The 21,677-nt window shown below is 39.6% G+C and overlaps 1 protein-coding gene across 1 annotated transcript in view; it reads left to right on the plus strand.

Moving 5' to 3' along the window:
- Positions 1-3,402: 3,402 nt before the first annotated feature.
- LOC144520777 (aggrecan core protein-like) overlaps positions 3,403-21,677 on the plus strand; it is a 34,156-nt gene continuing 15,881 nt past the window's right edge. Inside the window, exons 1-10 of the mRNA XM_078254798.1 lie at positions 3,403-3,564; positions 13,377-13,471; positions 13,643-13,734; positions 15,062-15,353; positions 16,866-17,040; positions 18,259-18,386; positions 18,518-18,811; positions 19,796-20,098; positions 21,228-21,402; positions 21,513-21,640. Coding sequence (XP_078110924.1) covers positions 13,387-13,471; positions 13,643-13,734; positions 15,062-15,353; positions 16,866-17,040; positions 18,259-18,386; positions 18,518-18,811; positions 19,796-20,098; positions 21,228-21,402; positions 21,513-21,640 — 1,672 coding nt within the window. The 5' untranslated portion in view covers positions 3,403-3,564; positions 13,377-13,386. The remainder of the gene's footprint in view (positions 3,565-13,376; positions 13,472-13,642; positions 13,735-15,061; positions 15,354-16,865; positions 17,041-18,258; positions 18,387-18,517; positions 18,812-19,795; positions 20,099-21,227; positions 21,403-21,512; positions 21,641-21,677) is intronic.

Genomic DNA, 21,677 nt, shown 5'->3' on the forward strand with positions numbered 1-21,677 from the left:
CGAAGTATATGGCATCACTGTGTCCATTTCTTTTACTTTCTATGGTGAAAAGGCACAGTTTCTGAATACAGGCTGTGTGCATTTCTCTGTGGACTGAGCATTTTGATACTTTCACAGTATTTATATAACACCTCAACCTGCTTTATAAGACATGGAGGCTCACTTTTTACAATATGGGACCTTTAGCTGGCTGTTAGCACTGCTGGAGTTTCCTCCTCTAACTTGAAACCTTTTTCAATTGAAACACTCCTTAATGTACTTGTCTTAACCTTGAATCATTTTAGCACACTTTAAGTTACTGTTCAACTCAACCAGCAGCCTTTTGGTACATGGTGCTGTGAACCAGTAAGCCTACAATAATCAAACTGAAACCTCCTTAGTGAAATATTTCACTAAGAAGAGAACAAAAGGCAGAGGAGGAAATTGAACCATGCAGCATCACAGCATTGAACTTAATCAGAATATGTGCTGCTGTTGGAAATGGAGTGTAACTGTCATTATGTCCCACTTAAACTCAACCTAGACTCCCATTATTTGTTAAGTGGGGTTGATTTGTATCCGTAACAACATTATTTTTAGGCGTGTGAATACTCTGTAATTGCACATTTTGCTGTTTCCTGCCCAATGAGCTCTCAGTGGTACCTGAGAGAAAGGGCAGCTTTGTCTTCAGTTTTCTTTTCAGGAGCGAAAGCAAGCGGGCGAGGAGAGGTTAAATGGGCGAGGCGGGATAATCTCAGATGTTTTAGGGGCGCATTAAAGAGCCTAAAGGTGAAGGCAGGATGACAGAGCAAAGGTACACGTGAAATCGGAGGCATTAGGGTTCAAATGGGACTTGTACTTAAGTAAAAATTCAAGGTACTTTACTTAAGTATTTCCATTTTATGCTCCTTTATACTTCTACTCAACTACACCTTAGAAACAGTTTTTCATCCCTTCCTGTCCAATAAAAAAACATGTATCTCCAGTGTTGATGTTACATTTTTGTGATAAACTGAAGGATAAAGTTAAGGTAAAGATGTATGTACAGTGCTTAGCATAAGTGAATACACCCATGCTAAAGGAAAATTGATCGTAATGCCTTAACTAAAAAAAAATTGAAAAAATCCAACTTTAAGGAAACTTTAAATAATAAATTAATATTTTTTTATTCCTCTTTTTAGTCAACTTTAGCATGGGTGATTCACTTATGCTACGCACTGTATGTGTTATGTGTTGAGAAAGTTCTCCTACTTCTTTAAAGCTAAAAAAAAAAGCCTCTTGGATCAGCTGAGAAATGCATCGTCACAATGCTGAAAACAGGGCTGTTTTTCTGACACTGAAAAGTTGACTTTTATAGATACGTGGTTCTCACAGGACAGCGACGCTACAAACATATGATGATATTATAGAATATGATGTATTGCTGTAGATTAAACTACCCAACAGTATATAAAGGAGTTAAAATGAGCACAACCTTAAACATCTACAGCATTAAAAATGCAACATACACATTAATGCAGCAGTGATATTCATCCAGAAACATCAGATAGAAGAGGAAAACACTGACAGGGGACATTATACTGCACAATGAGTACTTTTGCTTTAATTAAATACATTTAGCTGATATACTTTTACTTAAGTCAAGTTTTGAATGCAGTGGGATATTAGTACTTTTACTTAACTAAAAACCAGATGTTTTTTTCAATCATAAATCTGGTCTTGTGTCACTTGACGGAGATGATGGTGATGATGGATAAAATGCAGAACAATAAAGTTATTATAAGCTCATTAGAGTCAGGCAGTGCATATAATATGAGCCCCTTTAGAAACACAGTAGTATAGTTGTGTGTTTCCTCTGATTCAAATAGACAAGTTTATTTGTTTTTGATTATTCATAAGAGTACATTGGCTGATCTCCATAAAAGGAGCATTACCTCATTTCTACCCAGTGGGTGGAACGGCACACACCCTCCTACCTCCAACCCTATTTCCTCCCTTGTCCCCCCCCATCAGATGAGTCAAGTATGCCAGATAGTGCCAGTTAGGTTTCCTTCAAAATAAAAGCAAAACATTTGCAAATATGTAGAAAAGAATATACTAAAAGGTGACAACAACAACCATACTTATAAGTAGTGCTACTGTTGCTATTAAAAGCACTACTAATAATACCACCACCACTAATAATTATTATAATAATCTTCATTTTTACAGCCCTTTTCAAACCCTATGTTACACAGTGATCCACACATAGCAGCAAATCAAAATCAACAATTATGAAATCAAATATGAAACTAATTAAATGGGGAACTTTTTGGTTAAAAAAAAAGAGACATTACCTGGCCCATAAAACCAATTCCAGTAGTATAACATACATGAAATAAAGAGACAATTCAAGTACAATCAAGAAAAAAAACAAAGAACTCAAGTAAAATCTGGATAATCTCTCCAACAAAAGTACTTTTAATGGAGAGATTTTAAAGATGATGCTGAGTCAGCCAACCTTATTTCCTAAAAGACATCTGTCTGAGAATCGTAATCTAACTACAGCTTGTATGGGACAAAAAGGTCAGAAATATGGCCAATAGTGAGGCCACCAAGAGTCTTCGAAGTAACCAAAATCAACCCTAAAACTGTGAGCCAGTGAGGCTGAAACAGGAGTGATGACTAAACATGAGTAAATCTCTGATCTCTACCAAAATAATTGATGTAACTCTAAATAACGTTAATAAAACTTTACCAAAATGACACAGCGATGGGTTAAAATGACTCTTAAAGCTTTAGTGCGTAACTTTTTGATATTGATGATCTGTTACATTCAAGCCTCCGTGTCCTCCTTGGCTACTAGCAACTGTGTGGAGGAGGCGGGGCTGTCGCGATCACAGAAGGCTTGTATCATGTGGCCGCAAAGCGAATGCAGAAGTGCCGTTCACCCTGTTACGAGTTGATGAACCACTGAAACGATTTTGGAAACATTATTTTAAGGTACAAAAGAGTCCTTGGTCTTGCTTTAATTCCACCAATAAGTCATTTCACGGACCCCAAATATGAAAAGTGTCATTCCAAAATAATTTATATGTATATCCTCCTGACAGTAGTTCAAGATAAAAGAATCATCTTTTACATTTAGAGTGAATCATCTCTCAGATGTGAGTGAAATGTGATGCATTTTGGATGCTTGATTTGACGTTCACAAACAACACTGAATTGGGGTGCAAGCTTCCCAAAGAGATGACCTTCTTCCCTCATCATGTGGACATCTTTTCCTTTACCGAGCACACTGTGATTCACTCCTTTGAGAAAAGTTGGCAGCAGCATGCCTGCTTTTATTTTGAAAGCAGTACTCAGAGCAGCTCACGCTTCACTGTGAGCAGCTTGACGGCGGTGTTTCCCTCTGAGGTGTGATGACCAGACCCGGTCCCGTCTCTTTCCTCTGCACACGGCTGAGCATCCTGAGCTCTCTGCTGCTGCTGCTGCTGCTGCTCACTGGGACTTTTAAACATCACAACCTGGAGCTCAACTGACCCCAGAAACACACCACTGGAGAAGAGTTTGGCTTTGACAAGAGTGAAGGTATTTCTACAACAGGTGGGCAATATACTTTGTTTTATTGTTTGGCAAATAGAAAATAAAAAATGTGAAGTTATGAAGAGGAGCAGGTTATTCGATATTATGTTATTTATGTGTATGTGTGCTTTATTACCACTCCTGTTGTCCTCAGGTTGAATTTGACCCTGTTTGAACAAGTTTTTAATATCAGATATATGAGTTTATTTCAAGCAAATTGCATGAAATTATACGCATGGTTCCATAGAAACGCTCTTCGAGTAGAATTAAAGATCAATTTACTACTTTTGTTTAATTGTGGGTGTTTTGTAGCATTTTGAGAGAAAAATGAAATTGTGAAATTGTTTCAAAACAGTATCCTGACTAAACTTTGACATATACCAGTCCGGGAAACATATGCTCCTCGGATTTGAACTATTAGTCAAAATAATTCAGAATTTCAGCTTTTATTTAGGAATAATTTCATGTAAATGAGATTTATTGGTCATTAATTACAAAAATAAGCGTAAAACTAATAGGTCAAAAAAAGAAAAAAGAAACAAAAACCTTGAAGAAAGCAACAGAAATTCAAAAAAGTGTCAAGAACGTTGAAAAAAAAGTCTAGAGAAGGGTACATTTTCTTGGTAACACTTTACTTGAAGGTATCTACATAAGAGTGACATGACACTGTCATGACACATGAACCCTAACTCTAACCCTAACCATAACTTGACAAAAACCGAATGACACTAAAAGAAGCGTTATCTCATAAATGTTTATGACTTGTTTATTATGTTTATGACACGTTCATGACAGTGTCATGTCACTCTTATGTACATATCTTTAAGTAAAGTGTAACTATTTTCTTTATCAGGGAGGACAACACAAGGGTTAAAACAGCATTTTAACTAGATATTTATGGTTATTTTTCTACCTTCATATATCCTCATTTGGGCTAATTCACATCTGTGTAATATATTGTAGTACACCGTACATTGTAAAGATTTATCTTATTCCAAAAAAAGCATTTAATAAAAGCAAGTTTTTTAAGTTTGAGTACTACACCTGCCTGAGTCTATTTGTGGATCCATCATCTCTCTTTATGTTCATCATGAATCATCTAATTGAAATCTTTAAAAAAAAAAAAAAATCAAGGGATTTGTGTTTTTCACGTTTTTATCTACTGGACAATCACTAATTCAGCATCATATCCGTGTAATTTGTAGAATAAATACAATAAAAAGCATTAGAATAAACATTAACAAAAGTACATTCGACAATCGACAAACTGAAATAAATCAAACCAAATCTGAGCGAATCTGAAAAACAAAATGATTTGATGCCTATAGGCAAACAGTATTTTATCCTAACCATGATATCAACGTACATACTATGGAACCACAAAGTATCAGACAGTAAGTATAACTCACTATGGAGTATCACAGACTCTTTTGTGTAACTTGATTACATTATGAAGCAGATTCAAAAACAGCTGATATTGACGAAAGAACAGCAGAAAGTCAATAAATCTAAAGTCTATATCCACGACGTTCCACTTCCGGGATTGCTCCGGTGTCGCAGGATATTCTGATATACACCTTCCTCTTTCTTTGTGTTGGCGTTCTAAACTCCGGTGGATTTCTGAGGACTATGGTTAACTGCTCCTCAGATCTCTGCAGGGTAAATCCAGACAGCTAGCTAGACTATCTGTCCAATCTGAGTTTTCTGTTGCACGACTAAAACTACTTTTGAACGTACACGTGCTCCACCGAAACAAGTTCCTTCCCGAGGCTATTCTCCAGAGGCACCGTGGCTCCGTCCGGGGCTCAGCGTCGCACAATACTATTGTGATTGGTTTAAAGAAATGCCAATAAAAAACAGAGCAGGTTTTTCTCCCATCCCGAATGCTGTGTGGACTAGCCAGACCCTCCTCCGCAGCGCTGTGGAGGAAGGTCTGGCAATCTGAGACTAATAAATCTATAACCTCTGACTACAACGGGTCACCAACATATTCTACATCCACGTGAGAGTGTGACAAGAATGTTCTCTCTATCTTCTTTCCATTTCATTCCTGATTGATCATATGAGAAATGTAAAAAGATGGACAGGTGAGGATCAAAGACCTTTCCGGCAACACCTTTAGCCCTCGCCTCCTCCCATCATGCCTCACACCGTTCTGAGTCTCCTGCCTGAATGTTGGCAGTGTTGAGACGTGAGGGAAAGGCGGCTGTTTACTTAGTGCCTGGTGTCGTCAGAGCTGCCATAATACAGGCTTCAGGGGGAACAGATCTGGTCTTATGGGCCCCGGTCTCTCTGGGAGTGGACCTCACCAGCAACTGAATGGGCTCAGTGTGGAGCCGGCCACCAGCACAGCTCACACACACAACTCAGCTGCTAATCAACTGTCACTTATTCCTAACACCACAGCTCAGTCCTGCTGCATGAAGAGACACTCCCTCCACGTTTCAAAACTTTCAAAAGAGAAAAAAGGTATAAGGCACTCTTCTTCTTCACACCCTGAAGAAGGCTGTTTTGTGCCGCTACGCGTGGTTTTCTGCCCATCTATTTTTAATGTTCTAAGATTCCGATATGAAATAGCTATTTAAATAAAGGCTTTTACATTTTTTGCAAGAAGAGTGCCTTGGACCTCTTTTTCTCTTTTGAACATTTGTGTTCCCCTTTCCAAACAGCACCTTCATCTTTTCTTTGAACTTCTGAGCACTCCAGACCTTTTTTTTTAATAAACTTTTTAAAACAGTTTGAAGAAAGTTAAGGTAAAGAAGCTGGAGATTGAAAGTCAAATAAATAAATTCTGACATCCAGTTAGACAAAAATATTGCCATTGAAAAGTTTGGAATCAGCTGTTATATCAATGATATTCTTCTCCCCTTCAATAATAACTATTAGGTAACACTTTACTTGAAGGTATCTACATAAGAGTGTCATGACAGTGTCATGAACACATGACCGTTTTCCTTTCCAGAAAACCATTAGTGACCCTTGATCATTATTGAATCACAATGGTGCAATGTGGCTTTAAACATTGAGTTGTAGCATTGGTTTCAGCCCTACGTTCCCACATTTCTAAGATTTTTCTTAAAATTAGGTTCTATGTTAGGGTTAGGGTTACATTCCATCTGTAGTCCATTGCTACTGGATAATAGGTTGGGTGTAATTGGCTACCAAATTGGGAGAAAGGGGGATAAAAATCTGATACAAATTTATGAAAAAGGAAATGTGGGAACATAGAGCTTAATTTTGGAAAGAAATCTTAGAAATGTGGGAACATAGAGCCTAATTTTGGAAAGAAATCTTAGAAATGTGGGAACATAGAGCCTAATTTTGGAAAGAAATCTTAGAAATGTGGGAACATAGAGCCTAATTTTGGAAAGAAATCTTAGAAATGTGGGAACATAGAGCCTAATTTTGGAAAGAAATCTTAGAAATGTGGGAACATAGAGCTGTGGGAAGATAGGCACGCTCCCGTTGCGTTTTATCTTTGGGCCCTCTGCAGTCTACTCAGTGGTATGATTGAAGATGTTTATAGTATATCAGCTGCTATTCCAATAGTGCTTACCCTAGAGACTAACTTTCTGTTTCTATTGTGAAGTTTGAAGAAGAGTTTTGCTAAAGCAACACGTTGACTGTTACATGTAATTCCAGCTTGTTCAAGGCTGCGTTATTGTGCACTCGACACTGAAACAGGAAGCTGTTCCTAATTAAATCTGCCCACATTTTGATGCTAAGCTTCCAGTTTCTTCTACCAAGGACTGCTGATTTCTTCCCTTCTTATTGAACGTTGTCTTTGACTTTCTACAACCTAAAAGCATTAAAGACCTTTCAAAAATATAAAGTATCTGACTGGACCCAAACAAGCTATTGTAGCAGGAGATTATAAACTTTTGAATCATAACTAGTTCAAGTTCAAGTCAAATTATTGTCAATTGGAATTTTGTTCTTCTGAAATGAATGGGGCAACAAAATCAAAACACGGACAACACAAACAAGACAATAAAACTAACAAAAAGCAACATAGCAGTGGTGGTAGAATTATTAAGATATTTTACTCAAGTAAAAGTAGCGATAGCACAGCATACTCTATTACATGTGAAGTCCCACATTCAAAATGTTACTTAAGTAAACGTACAGCAGTATTATCAGCAAAATGTGCTCAATGTATCAAAAGTAAAAGTACTCCTTGTGCAGAAAAACCCTATTCAGTGTGTTATATGTATCTTATATATATTATTGGAATATTATGACTGAGGCCGTCCATTCGTCTTATTGTTTTCCTTTATTTTTTATTTAAATATGAGAAAAAAGTAATTGAATGAGAGTTAGCAAAGAAGGCTAACTTCCATCTGCCAGATGTTAGAAAAGGCAGCACAAAAAAAGTTGAATTAAATGACATATCTATCTACATACTATCAGTGGTGGAAGAAGTATTCAGATCCTTTACTTACAGGAAAAGTACTAATACCTCACTGTAAAAATACTCTGTCAAAGTCCTGCATTGAAATGTTACTTAAATAAAAGTATGTAAGTATCATCAGGAAAATGTACTTAAAGTATTAAAAGTAAAAGTACTCAATGCAGAAAAATCCTCCCATTTTAGAAACTGGAAACGATCCAACCAGTTGTGTGTTTAATGGTCTAATCATCTCAGCTGGACTTGTAGGCCGTTATATTGTTGGGTAGTTTAATTTATGATAAAACATCATATTTTATAAACTACATGTCTTTTGTGTGCAAAAATCTTAATTTGTAAAATAACTAAAGCTGTAACAGATGAATGTAGTGGAGTAAAAAAGTACAATATTTCTCTCTGAAATGTAGCGGAGTAGAAGTAGAAAGTGACATGAAAAGAAAAGACTCAAGTAAAGTACAAGCACCTCAACATTTGGACTTAAGTACAGTACTTAGTTATATTCCACCACGGCATAGTATATATGTGCAATCTTCCTGCTCCTTCTGTCAATTTCACATCATGAACTCAGGTGTCCTCCTTCCTCTCCATCTCTGGCGATAAGTGAGCAATTTGTTCAGCTTGTAGAAAGTGTGTTGGATTTCCACAGCTCAGAAAAGTTCGCAGGAGCTTGTAGAATCTGTGGTGAGAGCCAGAGCTGCATCCCTGCATGGCAACACGCCTCGAGACAGTTTGTCCAAGACTTTTTGTGCTGTTTACCTCATTTCTCTGTGCTGTTGTCAGACGGTCTAAGAGTGTGTGTCGTTTTATCTTCATTTTTCTCTTCTGTTCTGCGTGTCTTAACTTGAATTTTGCAGTAGTTTAGTTCAAGGGTGTTGTTTGTTTCAACATGGGGGGGGGGGGGGACATTAAAACCGGGAGGGTCTGGGGGGTCCTCCCCCAAAAACCTTTTTCAGCATCATTTCCTGTGTCTGAAGTCGTTGGGAAACATACATTTACTGGTAAGAAGTAGGGCTGGATCTGAATATCCGACCATATGGATATTCATTCGTTGGGTAGGTGTTCGATTTTCAATTTTGGGATTTGAATATTTTGTTGTTGTTTTGTTTTTCTTTCAACACTGTAATAAAGTCGAGATGGATTCAACTTTTGGAGAAACCCAACACTAAGAGGCAGCCCTAAGAAGGATATATACATGTTTACCTCTTTTTGGGGAGTGGGTTGCCTTTCCATATTTTCTGAAGGGGGAGAAATCTACCTCTTCTAAATAATGGTGTGGGGGGGGGGGACATATCCCCTGCATCCCTGCCAAAATCTATGCCCATGGTTTAGCTGTCTCACGTGTCTCTGTCCAAATTAGAACAATTTGGGTTATTTCACATGAGACATTTCTGTATTTGTGTGGGCTCCATGCACCAATCAGGATTTAGCAATATTCAAATCAGAATTTGATGACAGTCACTGGGTTGTTTTGTCACTATCATCTATCTATCAAATCTGATCAAACAGATCAGCTGAATTTTTGAGTATTTATAGAGTAACTTAACACAAAATACACTTTTTTATGTCATTGAATTAAAGGTACAGTTACTTTATTACACTATCACCCAGTGTAGAGTTCATTGCAACACAAATTGATTGTGTCATGGTTGGAATACAATACTGAATTTGTGAGGGGGCATGTTCTAAAACAGGGGGCAGGTAGCCCACACAAATGCAGAAATGTTATTGTAACTTTGGCAGAAAATAGTATGATCATGGACGCCCAGATAGCTCAGTTGGTAGAGTGGGCGCCCATATATAGAGGTTAACTCCTCGACGCAGCGGGCCTGGGTTTGACTCCGACCTGCGGCCCTTTGCTGCATGTCTTCCCCCTCTCTCTCCCCTTTCTCACCTAGCTGTCCTATCAAATAAAGGCGGAAAAGCCCCACAAATAATCATTCCCCCTCTCTTGCCCCTTTCATGTCTTCAGTTGTCCTGTCAAAAATCGTGGCCGATCGTGGCCGGGTTGGTTCAGTGAGTAGAGCAGGCGCACATATACTGAGAGGTTTATGCCTCGAAGCAGAGGTCTAGGGTTCGAATCCGACCTGTGACAATTTCCTACATGTCTTCCCCCTCTCTCTCCCCTTTCTCACCTAGCTGTCCTATCAAATAAAGGCGGAAAAGCCCCAAAAATAATCTTTAAAAAAATAAAGGCTGAAAATGCCCAAAAAATAATCTTAAAAATAAAAAAAAATAGTATGATCATGTAGGACCCCAGTGCTGAGAAGCTGAGGGCCTTTAAGATTTGAAACAGGCCTTTAAAAGTAAAAGTAGCAAAAAGTAAGTTATGATAGGTTTTTGGGTTGTTCGCATGTTTATCAGTGAATTCTTTTGTGTTAATATTGCACAGAGACATATCAAGATGTCTGTGGCATTCAGTACTGTATATTTGATAATGCATGTCTGTGTTCAGTTCTCATGCGTGTGCACATGGATCTGAACAAATATACAAACTGAATTTGTGGAAAGTCTTATTAAGTCAGTATAGGAGGAGGGAGGAGCAGGAAGTGTTACTCAGGTGGAATAACAGAAAACATTAACTTTTGAAAGAACTCCCACAGAACTTTCCTGTGACCGTTGGTTGTTTGAGAGTGTTGTAATCACTGTTACAGAGATAAGTGGTTGTGTGTTATTCCTTTGGGAAATGAAGTTGCTGTGTAGCTGTTGTGGAGGAAAATTAGATTTTTTTCTGTTTGGGACATCAAACAAGATGGACATATTTTGACTTTAGGCTAAATGCGTCATTTGGATTTGAGTGTTGAGACTTATAAGTAGTGGCCCTCCCTTTCTAAGCCCAGAGAGGAAGAATGTTGTTAGGACCAGAAGCATATTCATGCAGACAGAGCAGGCATTCAGGCCAGTGTTCAAACTGTAGATCAGCATCATGTGTTTCCAATGAATGGATGTAACTTTGTGGAGGACTTCCATGTGTATTTTTAGAGAGAAAGAGACTGTTGTTTACCCATCTTATTGTTAGATTCAGTGGCACAGTTTTCTTTGAAATTTGATAAAAAGAAAAAAAATTACTAGTTTTTGGTGCAGCTCCAAGATTTATTTATTTATTTATTTTAAAAGTCCCATATCATGCTCATTTTCAGGTTCATAGTTGTATTTTGGGTTTCTACTAGAACATGGTTACAGGCTTTAATGTCCAAAAAACACTTTATTTTTCTCATACTGTCCATCTGAATAATACCTGTATTCACGTTCTGTCTGAAACGCTCCGTTTTAGCGCCTGTCTCTTTTACATGTCTCTTTAAGACCCACTCCCGAGAAAGTCCAGACTGCTCGGAGTGGTTAGCATTTCCGAGTCTTTCACTTCTAGGCTCTCTGCGTCGCTGCACCGTCATTGCAGCCGGGGAATGACTGTAACAGCACTGTAGCGGCACTTTCTACCTATATATAGTTGGGACATCACAACTGTACGGAAGACCTGACGGCTCGTTTAAAGGCACCATTTCTGAATACGGCCTGTGTGTCATGTGTGTTCTCTGTGGATTGAGCGTTTTGATATTTTCACAGTATTTATATAGCACCTTGGCCCCTTTATAGTGAAAAAAGACATGGAAATGTCACTTTACAATATGGGACCTTTAATATTTATATGCATAGTATGTAGCATAAACATATTCCACACCACAGCATTCATAGCCTAAGCTAATTTGCAATGCCTGTCCATTGATTGGCCTTTAAAATACATTAAACCCAACAACAAATACATAAAAGACAATACAAAACATAAACTCAAGATACTTACATTAAAATGCAAAACTCAGAACTCAACAAGAAAATACAGACAAAAGAAATACAACACAGACTAATACAATAAACAATATAAAAGAGGAAGCACCAGATTTTTCATAACTACATGACGGCTCCCTCTTTTTTTTTTAAGTTTAAAATGATCCCAGTTTGAGTTCAGCAGTTAAAGGTCCCATGACATGGTGCTCTTTGGATGCTTTTATATAGACCTTAGTGGTCCCCTAATACTGTATCTGAAGTCTCTTTTATATAGACCTTAGTGGTCCCCTAATACTGCATCTGAAGTCTCTTTTATATAGACCTTAGTGGTCCCCTAATACTGTATCTGAAGTCTCTTTTATATAGACCTTAGTGGTCCCCTAATACTGTATCTGAAGTCTCTTTTATATAGACCTTAGTGTCCCCTAATACTGTATCTGAAGTCTCTTTTATATAGACCTTAGTGGTCCCCTAATACTGTATCTGAAGTCTCTTTTATATAGACCTTAGTGGTCCCCTAATACTGTATCTGAAGTCTCTTTTATATAGACCTTAGTGTCCCCTAATACTGTATCTGAAGTCTCTTTTATATAGACCTTAGTGGTCCCCTAATACTGTATCTGAAGTCTCTTTTATATAGACCTTAGTGTCCCCTAATACTGTATCTGAAGTCTCTTTTATATAAACCTTAGTGTCCCCTAATACTGCATCTGAAGTCTCTTTTATATAGACCTTAGTGGTCCCCTAATACTGTATCTGAAGTCTCTTTTATATAGACCTTAGTGGTCCCCTAATACTGTATCTGCCAGTCCCACAATGATCTTTCCTTAGGATGTGCCATTTCTGTGTCTGTAGCTATTGAGGAGGAGAGGGGGGGGGGCAAGGTGGAGAGTGGGGGTGTGGCCTTGACCAACTGCCACTTTGCTTGTTTTCAAGCCATGATGTCTCTCTCTCATGGGCGGGCCAAATTCTCTGGGCGGGCAAAGCAGAGAAAGGTGAGGTAACCTTTCACCTTATGACGTCATAAGGAGAAGATTCCAGATCGGCCCATCTAAGCTTTCATTTTGTCAAAGGCAGAGCAGGATACCCAGGGCTCGGTTTACATCTATCGCCATTTCTAGCCACTGGGGGACCATAGGCAGGCTGGGGGAACGCATATTAATGTTAAAAAACCTCATAAAGTGACATTTTCATGCCATGGGACCTTTAAGGGAATTCTACAGGTTGATCCCTCGACCAGAAAAAAACTGTTGGTCCGAATGAGGATTTACGTAAGGGCACCTTACAATTCCCATTAGGTGCACTGCTGCACTTACTTGTTAAAATACTTTATTTTCTTTTTTTTTGCTGAATTAGTGAAAACAGAAATAACATTACATGCATTTTATATGTATCAGTGATGAAAATGAGAGGAACTTTTACATCCCATCACCAGCATAAAGTGATGTGAAGACACATCTGAGAGGTTGTATATGAGGCCTGTAGGGAAATAAAATATCTTAGATGACATCTTTAAAGCTATAGTGCGTAGTTTCTGCCGCCCCCATGAAGATTCTAAATAATGACAACAAAACTGTCGGCGCGTCCACATGATACAAGCCTTCAGTGACCACGCACTGCAACCCCCTCCTTTCTTAAATTCCAGGTGAAATACGATGAGGTGGATTGTGTTGCTGTCTGTGTGTCTACATGTCACGTTAGCAGCATTTGATGACCTTTATGAAGAACACTCGTTTATGGGTAAGAAACCATATTTTTTTCTTTAATGTATTAGATGGTCGAAACGCCAGTGGCAACATAATTGGAGCTCAGTGTGTGGTCATCCTCTCTTCAATGCATGTCACTGCCATAACCAGCAGTCCAGTCTTTGGAGTTCATTCAACCGGCAACTCTTGCTGATCTTTTCCACAGACCCGGAGGATGTGCTGAGTGTGAGCATTCCTCTGGAGGAGCCACAGCGTCCTCTACTAGGGGCAACGTTGCTACTACCGTGTTACTTCGAGGTGTGTAATTATGAGCTTTTACTAAAGGCAGTTTGTTATGAAACCCAGTATGTTATCCACTGTATATTCCATACTAGGGCTGCACAATATATTGTTTTGTTATCGTCATCAACCGTCGCAATATACAAAAATCGCAAAAAGCCTGTGACATATCACAAAATACACACTGAAAATATCAGTATAAAACTGCACTTTAAAATGGAACTGTTGTTCTTTTATTAGTGGTGCCTTTTATATTTAATGTAATATTCAATTTGTTCAATAAAAGAATGTTGGAAATGATTTTCTTTCATTTGTTTAAAATTTTAGCAGAATACTGAAAGCAACAGAAATGCAGAAGTGAGTACTTTAACATCTGTTTATTTATCGCAAGTAAGATCGTTATCGCAACATTCAACAACGTTATCGCATATTTTCCTCATATCGGGCCCTATTCCATACAATATACATATTTAATGCTACGGCATAACCACGCTCTGGGAAAACGAAATATTATCGTTACGTTATCGTCTAGGGCTTCCAGAGTTTGGCATATGAAACTACAGAAACTGAACGCTAGCCCACCAGGCTGAAAGTAAGTAAAGTAAGGGCACTGCTTGCTCCGTCTTCGACCAGCACAGTCCTTGGTGCAGCGTCAATTAGCATTAACACTCTGTCAATAGTTCATTTGTAGACATTTAAGACGCTGACAATACCATTAACACAACTTGACATCATCACAGCCTGGTGGTAGGCCAAAACAGCCAATAGGAAAAAGACTGTACTGTGACAATATAAGGATTTGTATTCTCCGCTTCTTTAAATTCTTTAAAATATTTACTAGCTGTCACTCACTGGTTTTAGATTTCTATGTTGAAAAACAAAAAAACTATTGAAGATTGAAATTGGTGGTTTTGTACTTTTACGATGTCCCTAACTACACCCCGCGCATTGGACAGACATTCAGTTATTTGCTTCTCAACTGCATCATAAATTTTAGGGAGTTTGAGTTGATCAAAACTGTTAATCATCTGCCTAAATTAGCTCTCCAACATAACCTAAAACTGGGGGAAATCGAGGCTTGGACATGGAGCTATTTATGGAAACGTCAAAGCAAACCGACAAATGCCAAACATTAAACTGACTTCACCCCGATGTTCATCAAGTGGACATAAACACAACTCCAGATGAATGCTAATGTTGCTTGGTGTCTGCTGTGTAAATAGGCAACAGTTTGCTAATGCAGTCGGATTAGTTTGTATGCTATTAAAGTTACAAAAGTTTTAATTGAGTACTACTGAGAGCGGACTGGAGTTTATGGTGAAAGGTGTTGTTGTTTATCACGTAGGACCACACTGTCCCTGACCCCGGAGCTCCCACCATTGCTCCACTCGCTCATCGCATCAAATGGAGCCTAGTCACCAAAGAAAAAGTCACGACTATCCTGGTGGCCTTGGAAGGACAGGTGCGTATCAGCGAGAGCTACCTGGACAGAGTTCATCTGGTGGGCTACCCCATGACTTCTATGGATGCTAGCATCAAGATATCTGAGTTGCGGTCCAGTGACACGGGAGTCTACCGCTGTGAGGTCCAGCACGGCATCGAGGACAACCATGACATCGTCCATGTGCAGGTTCAAGGTACGAAAATGAGCTGTCGCATCAGTGCCGATACTTTATCAACGACGTTTAATTTCCAGGATTGTTCAGGTGCCGCTAGAAATTCTGCCGGATGTCCTTAATTTTCGGCCAGATGTCTGTCCCTTCCGTTTTCTTTGTGTTGACATTTTAAACTTTGCTCTTCAGATCTCTGCAGGGAAAATCCAGACAGCTAGCTAGACTATGTGTCCAATCTAAATTTTCTGTTGCACGACATTAACAACTTGAATGAGCACGTTCCACCAAAACAAGTTCCTTCCCGAGGCTATTTTGCAGGGGCACCGTGGCTCCGTCCGGTGCTCAGCGCCACCCAAGACGATTGTGATTGGTTTAAAGAAATGCCAATAAACCCAAGCATGTTTTTCTCATATCCCGGAATGTTGTGTGGGCTAGCAAGACCCTCCTCCGCAGCGCTGTGGAGGAAGGTCTGGCAATGTGGCAGACCAGTGTCGATACAACATATCTGAATATCAAGGAAGCAGGGGCTGAGTGGGAGGTTTGCTTCTGGGGCTCCAGAGCCGAATGTTTTCTCAAATGTCCTAGTGTTTTTTTTTCTGTTTTTAAAATACCTTCAACTTCGTCATTTACCCCTAGACCGTCAAATCAATGGAGACAAAGTTATATTACTGGGGAATGCTGTCATCCATATGTCTGCCCTAACATTGTCATTGTTGTTGCTGCCACTATGCGATTCCCTAAAGAAATCTTATATAATTGAGTAAATGTTTTTCTGTTGGTCTAATATTCAATTCAGGGTACTGAAGACGACATTTACTTGGCAGGGTTGGGGATCCTTGACTTGCAATTAGAGCTGCCCAGATTATTATGGCATGGATTCAAATTTCATTCATTATGTGAACTCTTCTCCAGCATAGTAAAACAAAAATAGGTTTCAAGATTAGTAATGTTACCTACATTATGTAACTTAAAAATAGTAAAATCAGACAATTGTTACCCCTTTTAGGTTGGCAGGAGTCAAAACTAGTCGTCCTCAACATTTGTTGTGTTCTGGTTTCAGAATGATGAAGACAGTTTGAGACAGTTAGACACAAAACAGGATGTCGGCTCTACAGGATGATTCCTTGGCAACTATCATGTTTTTTGCAAATGATATACAGATTTTTAGGTATTAGGTATATTATACTATTAGGTATAGAATATATAGGTATTCTATAATTAAATGGCTTGAAAAATAGAACAAATAGCTGCCGTAAATGGGGGAAAAATGGGGGACCCCCCTAGGTTTGGGCTGAGCCCTGAATGTTTATAACTTCTGGCTCCGCACCTGCAAGGAAATAATTTGTAATTATTAATTATAATTTGATGAAAACATCTGTTCCAAGTGATCCTGCAAAGTTTGTTGCCACTCTGCCTATAAGTGGCAGGGAATTGCTCAACTTTTGTTGAGGCCTTCTGAGTACTATCTAGTTTTGTGGTATTGATCAAAAGATTACTTGAATTCATTCTCAGTTAAACTAAAGTTTATCTCTCTAGGTATGGTGTTCCACTACAGGGCCATCATGGGACGCTACACTTTGACTTTTGAAAAGGCAAAAACAGCATGCACCCAGAACAGTGCGGTCATGGCTTCACCTGAACAGCTTCAAGCGGCCTACGATGACGGATTCCACCAGTGTGACGCTGGCTGGCTCTCTGACCAGACAGTCAGGTTTGTTTGTCAACTCTCTTCTACTCCTGGTTAACACATTAGGTAAAGCCACATGAGACATTCAGGCTACATTTACAGTGCTACATTTTGGTTTAAAAACAACTATCTTTTGCAATGTTTACACCTCGCATTCCCCCTGCTCTGGTGTTGCAGTGCCCCTAAACATTTGCAAACACTTCTGACCCCATTTTGGTCTGGAATCTGTGGGGTTGTGTTGCAGTCTCAATGGCCGCAAACAGAGACCTTTAGCAATACCAACACTGACGCCAATGTTTAGCTGCCTGATTGGGTCATGATGTCTCATTCTCTGAGACAAAGGCTACATTTACATTGCTACGTTTTGGTTTAAACACGAATATCTTTTACTACGTTTACACCTCGCATTCACACTGCTCTGGCGTTTCAGGGCGCATAAACCAGAGAAATATGAAAACACTTCTGACCCCGTTTTGGTTTGAAATCTGCGTTGTTGTGTTGGAGTCTCAACAGCTGTAAATGGAGACCTTTGGCAACACCAACACTGACGCCCATGTTTAGCTGCCTGATTGGGCTAGACGTCTCGTTCTCTGAGACTAAGCTACTAACGTTACAATGGCAACTAACAGCACTGGCGGAGTATACAGTACATGCTGCCTCCTGTTTACCCCGGCACGCGCATGCCCAATATACGAGAATGTTGATGAAATATGCGGTTTGGGGCGTGTTAGTTTAAACAAAGCTCAACTTCAAATCATGTAACATCATAGTCTTGCCAGACACTTCCCAAAGCATACCATTAATCATTTTTCAAGGAAGCCCTTTTTCCCATTAGTTTAAGCACAGTTATAAAATCCCTCAAGAGCTACTTAAGATAAATTTCTTTGGTGTAAAATCTGTCACTTTTTTGAATGTTTTTTTCATAAGACCAGAGTTGTGTTGCATAGTTGCATCATTGTTTGAACAGACCATTTTGAAAACACTTCTTTGAGGTGCGTTCAAGAATGTTCTATCATCTGAGAATTCATAGTCAGAAGTACAGCATTGATTAACTCAAAGCCACAGGACAAACAAAGTAGGGATGTTGTGAAAAGGAAAGTGCATTTGGTAGCTTAAAGGTTGCTCTAAAGCAGCAAATGTTAGCTGTCAGTGTGCTTGACAAAAAAAAATTGTCCCTGTTTACAATTTAATATTCTAATGTTGATGTTGAAGACAGCAAAGCTTATTTCCATTTAACCAAAGGTACCCGATCCATGATCCTCGTGTGAACTGCTATGGTGACAAAGAGGAGCTGCCTGGCGTCAGGACATATGGAGTGAGAGATCTTAATGAGACTTATGATGTCTACTGCTTCACTGAGAAAATGACAGGTACACTAAGATAAACACTGCAATGTCTCTGTTTTGTGATTGTTGTGGGAGTTATCTTATGTTTTCAGGTTTGGGGTATTCTAAGCTTTCATTATTTTTTACTTAAATGAACCTTATCTTATCTGATACAGGCAGAGTTTTCTACACCGCTGCTGCAGAAAAGTTCACCTTCTCTGAGGCTGTGGTGGCATGCTCCAATCAGGGAGCTCAGTTGGCCACTACTGGTCAACTCTACCTGGCCTGGCAGGGTGGGATGGATGTCTGTAACGCCGGTTGGCTGGGAGACAGGAGCGTCCGCTACCCCATCAACATTCGTCGGCCGCAGTGTGGAGGGGGTCTGCTGGGGGTGCGAACTGTTTACCTCCACACAAACCAGACAGGATACCCACTTCCTGAGTCCCGTTACGACGCCTTCTGCTACACAGGTAGGCCAACATTTAGACTAAGAGCGATACTACTGTATAAATGCTGTTCTAACCTAACATTAGGCAAGGCAAGGCAGCTTTCTTTGTGTAGCACATTTCAGCAACAAGGCAATTGAAAGTGCTTTACATAAAACATTAAAGAGCAGAATATGAGAATAAAATGTACAGTGCAGTATAAGAAATTAACAATTATTTAAAGAAAGGCAACATCAAAAAGAAAGGTCTTCAGCCTTGATTTAAAAGAACTGAGAGTTACATTAGTGAAAGTGTTGACATATGAAAGCATCCAACATGTATTTTAGATGAATGAGATGAGAGTATATCAAGTTGCTCAGCACCGTTAAATTGTATGGACAGGACACAGGAGTTTTCGACCCGGGAAGCTACTGTAAACAGACATTGTGATTGGGTCTATTCTTGGTCTGCTCCCATATACTACCTATCATAGTGTCTTTATCACACAGAAAAATGCTGGACCATTCTTTTTTTACAGTCTGAATTATGTTTTTTATAAGCCTGGGTTCAGAGTGTGGAAACATATTAACAAAATGCCATCCATTATATTAGTTTGGACTTCTTTATGCTTTCTGTCCCAAATGTATGGGTGAGGGTACGTATGGAAATTGGAAAAAGGGCATTTGTGTATTCTGCACACTCGGCATGGAATATGTTGCAGAATGACTAGAATATCAATAAATTAATCTCATTCAATAATTTAAAGAATGAAAGAATTAAAGGCAGATACCTTAAGATCTCAGTGTGTTTAATTCACCTGACTATGAATGTAAATTTGTCTTTTGAAATGTAAGTTCTCTATGCTTGATTTAAGTTTTTTTATTTTGCTTAATTTTGTGTTTTCTTTCTGTGTTTATACATGCTTCTGCCTGTCTTGGCCTGGTCTCCCTTGAAAAAGAGATTCGTAATCTCAATGGGACTCTCCTGGTCAAATAAATCTGACTAATCTCTATCTTAAATCCCCTCCAGAGTCCCCTGATGAGGAAGGTTCAGGCATCATAGAAGAGGGAAGTGGCGTGTTGAGTGTTACCACAGTGACACAGAGCCCAGAGGTGTTCTTCAGGAGGACGACCACAGAGAGTGAGGCGATCGGAGAGGTGGAGACTCAGCAGCCTACCGTAGTGGACTTCACCTTCACAGAGAGCCCTACCGGGATGCCGCTGCCTCAGCCGCCCAACGTCACTGAGTTCATCACTGACCTGATAGAGGCGGCCACCGCCCGGCCCGACACAGGTCGAGAGCCCAGCAAAGGCTTTGTGATGCCTCCAATGGGTCAGTGATGCTGCACTGCTGATGCATGTTATGAACATCACATAGAAATTCCAGTAAAGCAAAGCCCTATTTGCACAGGACTATTACCTGGGGACCTCTAGTAATCTGTAATTGTGGAGGCCATCTGTGATCCTAATCCTGTGCAAATCTGTAGTAAAGTAAAAATTACACTGCAAGTTACCTACCATATATCGCCAAACACTGAGGTTGCATGATAATATTAGTCACGCCCCCACCAGACGGGAAAACAACTCTCCGCTCTCCATTGATTTATATTGCATGAAGGTGCCTCCTCGTCAATCACGTCTGCTTGCAGACAACAGAAAAATGCGTAACGCTGCTGTGTGGTAGGATGCCACTACCAACAATGTAAAGGACCCATAACTTAAGTTTTTCAAAGCTGCCAAATTGAAAAACTGAGCTTTAATGAAAACAAAGTGGATACAGATGTGAGGAATTAGCAGGGAGAATGGGAAGGCACTAAGCTAACGTTATGCACAAAGTTATGTTTGAAAGCATTTTTTTACCAAGTTAAATTTCCAATGTCAGTTTTAGGTTAACTATATTTCTGTAAGTTTAGCTAAAGAGTTTTGACAGTATGCAACTTGTGTTATAGTGGAATGTGGATAAATCCGAGAACTATAGTAGGCTATTATGTTTGCAAGGGCCTTAGCTTGCTAACACAAAGCTAACATTAGCTTACTAACAGCTAACTTGTCCTCTCTGGTAGACATACGTTGCTAAAATAATCCTTTGACATGCTCAATCAGATGTTTTTAGCTAGCTCCAGGCACTTTGCTTTGTTAGCATTTCAGCTGTTAGTTGCATATTGTGTTTTCCTCTCCGGTGGGCGTGGCTTTCAGAGTGTGATGTGATGCGCTTTGTCTCTATTGGCTGTGTTGGCAATTATAAATGAAAGTTTTGACAGAGCCTCGACATCATATACAGAGGATTATGTCAGTAAATTTGATTAAAATACAGACGTCGCTTATCCCGTTTGAATGCGCCGCACCAAACACAGACATTGGGGGGTAATTTCTAAATCACATGAGGTCCCCTGTTAATACTAGTCCCATGTGAATAGGGCTTAAGTGTCCCTAATAATAATATCTCTTGTTTCTCTGTGCAGGTGTGGTCTTCCATTATCGCTCAGGCTCCAGCCGCTATGCCTTCACCTTCGTTGAGGCCCAGCTGGCCTGCCAGAGTGTCGGAGCCTCCATGGCCACTCCTGAGCAACTGCAGGCAGCATACGAGGCTGGATATCACCAGTGTGATGCAGGATGGTTACTGGACCAGACTGTAAGGTAAATCTGAATTGTATTTTCAGATTTAGGTAGGTAGAGAATCTTTCAAGGTTCAGGTAGAGAGATTCCTGTCCCAAACGCAATACGTCATCACGCCTGCTCTTCTCTAGGTATCCCATTGTTTTCCCTCGACATAAGTGTGCTGGAGATCTGGGGGATCAACCTGGACTTCGGTCATATGGTTTGAGGCCAGCAGACGAGAGATATGATGTGTACTGCTACATTGATGGGCTCAAAGGTAAGAAAGAAAACACTACCCATTCCTCTAACATAAA

This window comes from Sander vitreus, chromosome 1 (genome assembly GCF_031162955.1).
Source record: "Sander vitreus isolate 19-12246 chromosome 1, sanVit1, whole genome shotgun sequence".
NCBI lineage: Eukaryota > Metazoa > Chordata > Actinopteri > Perciformes > Percidae > Sander > Sander vitreus.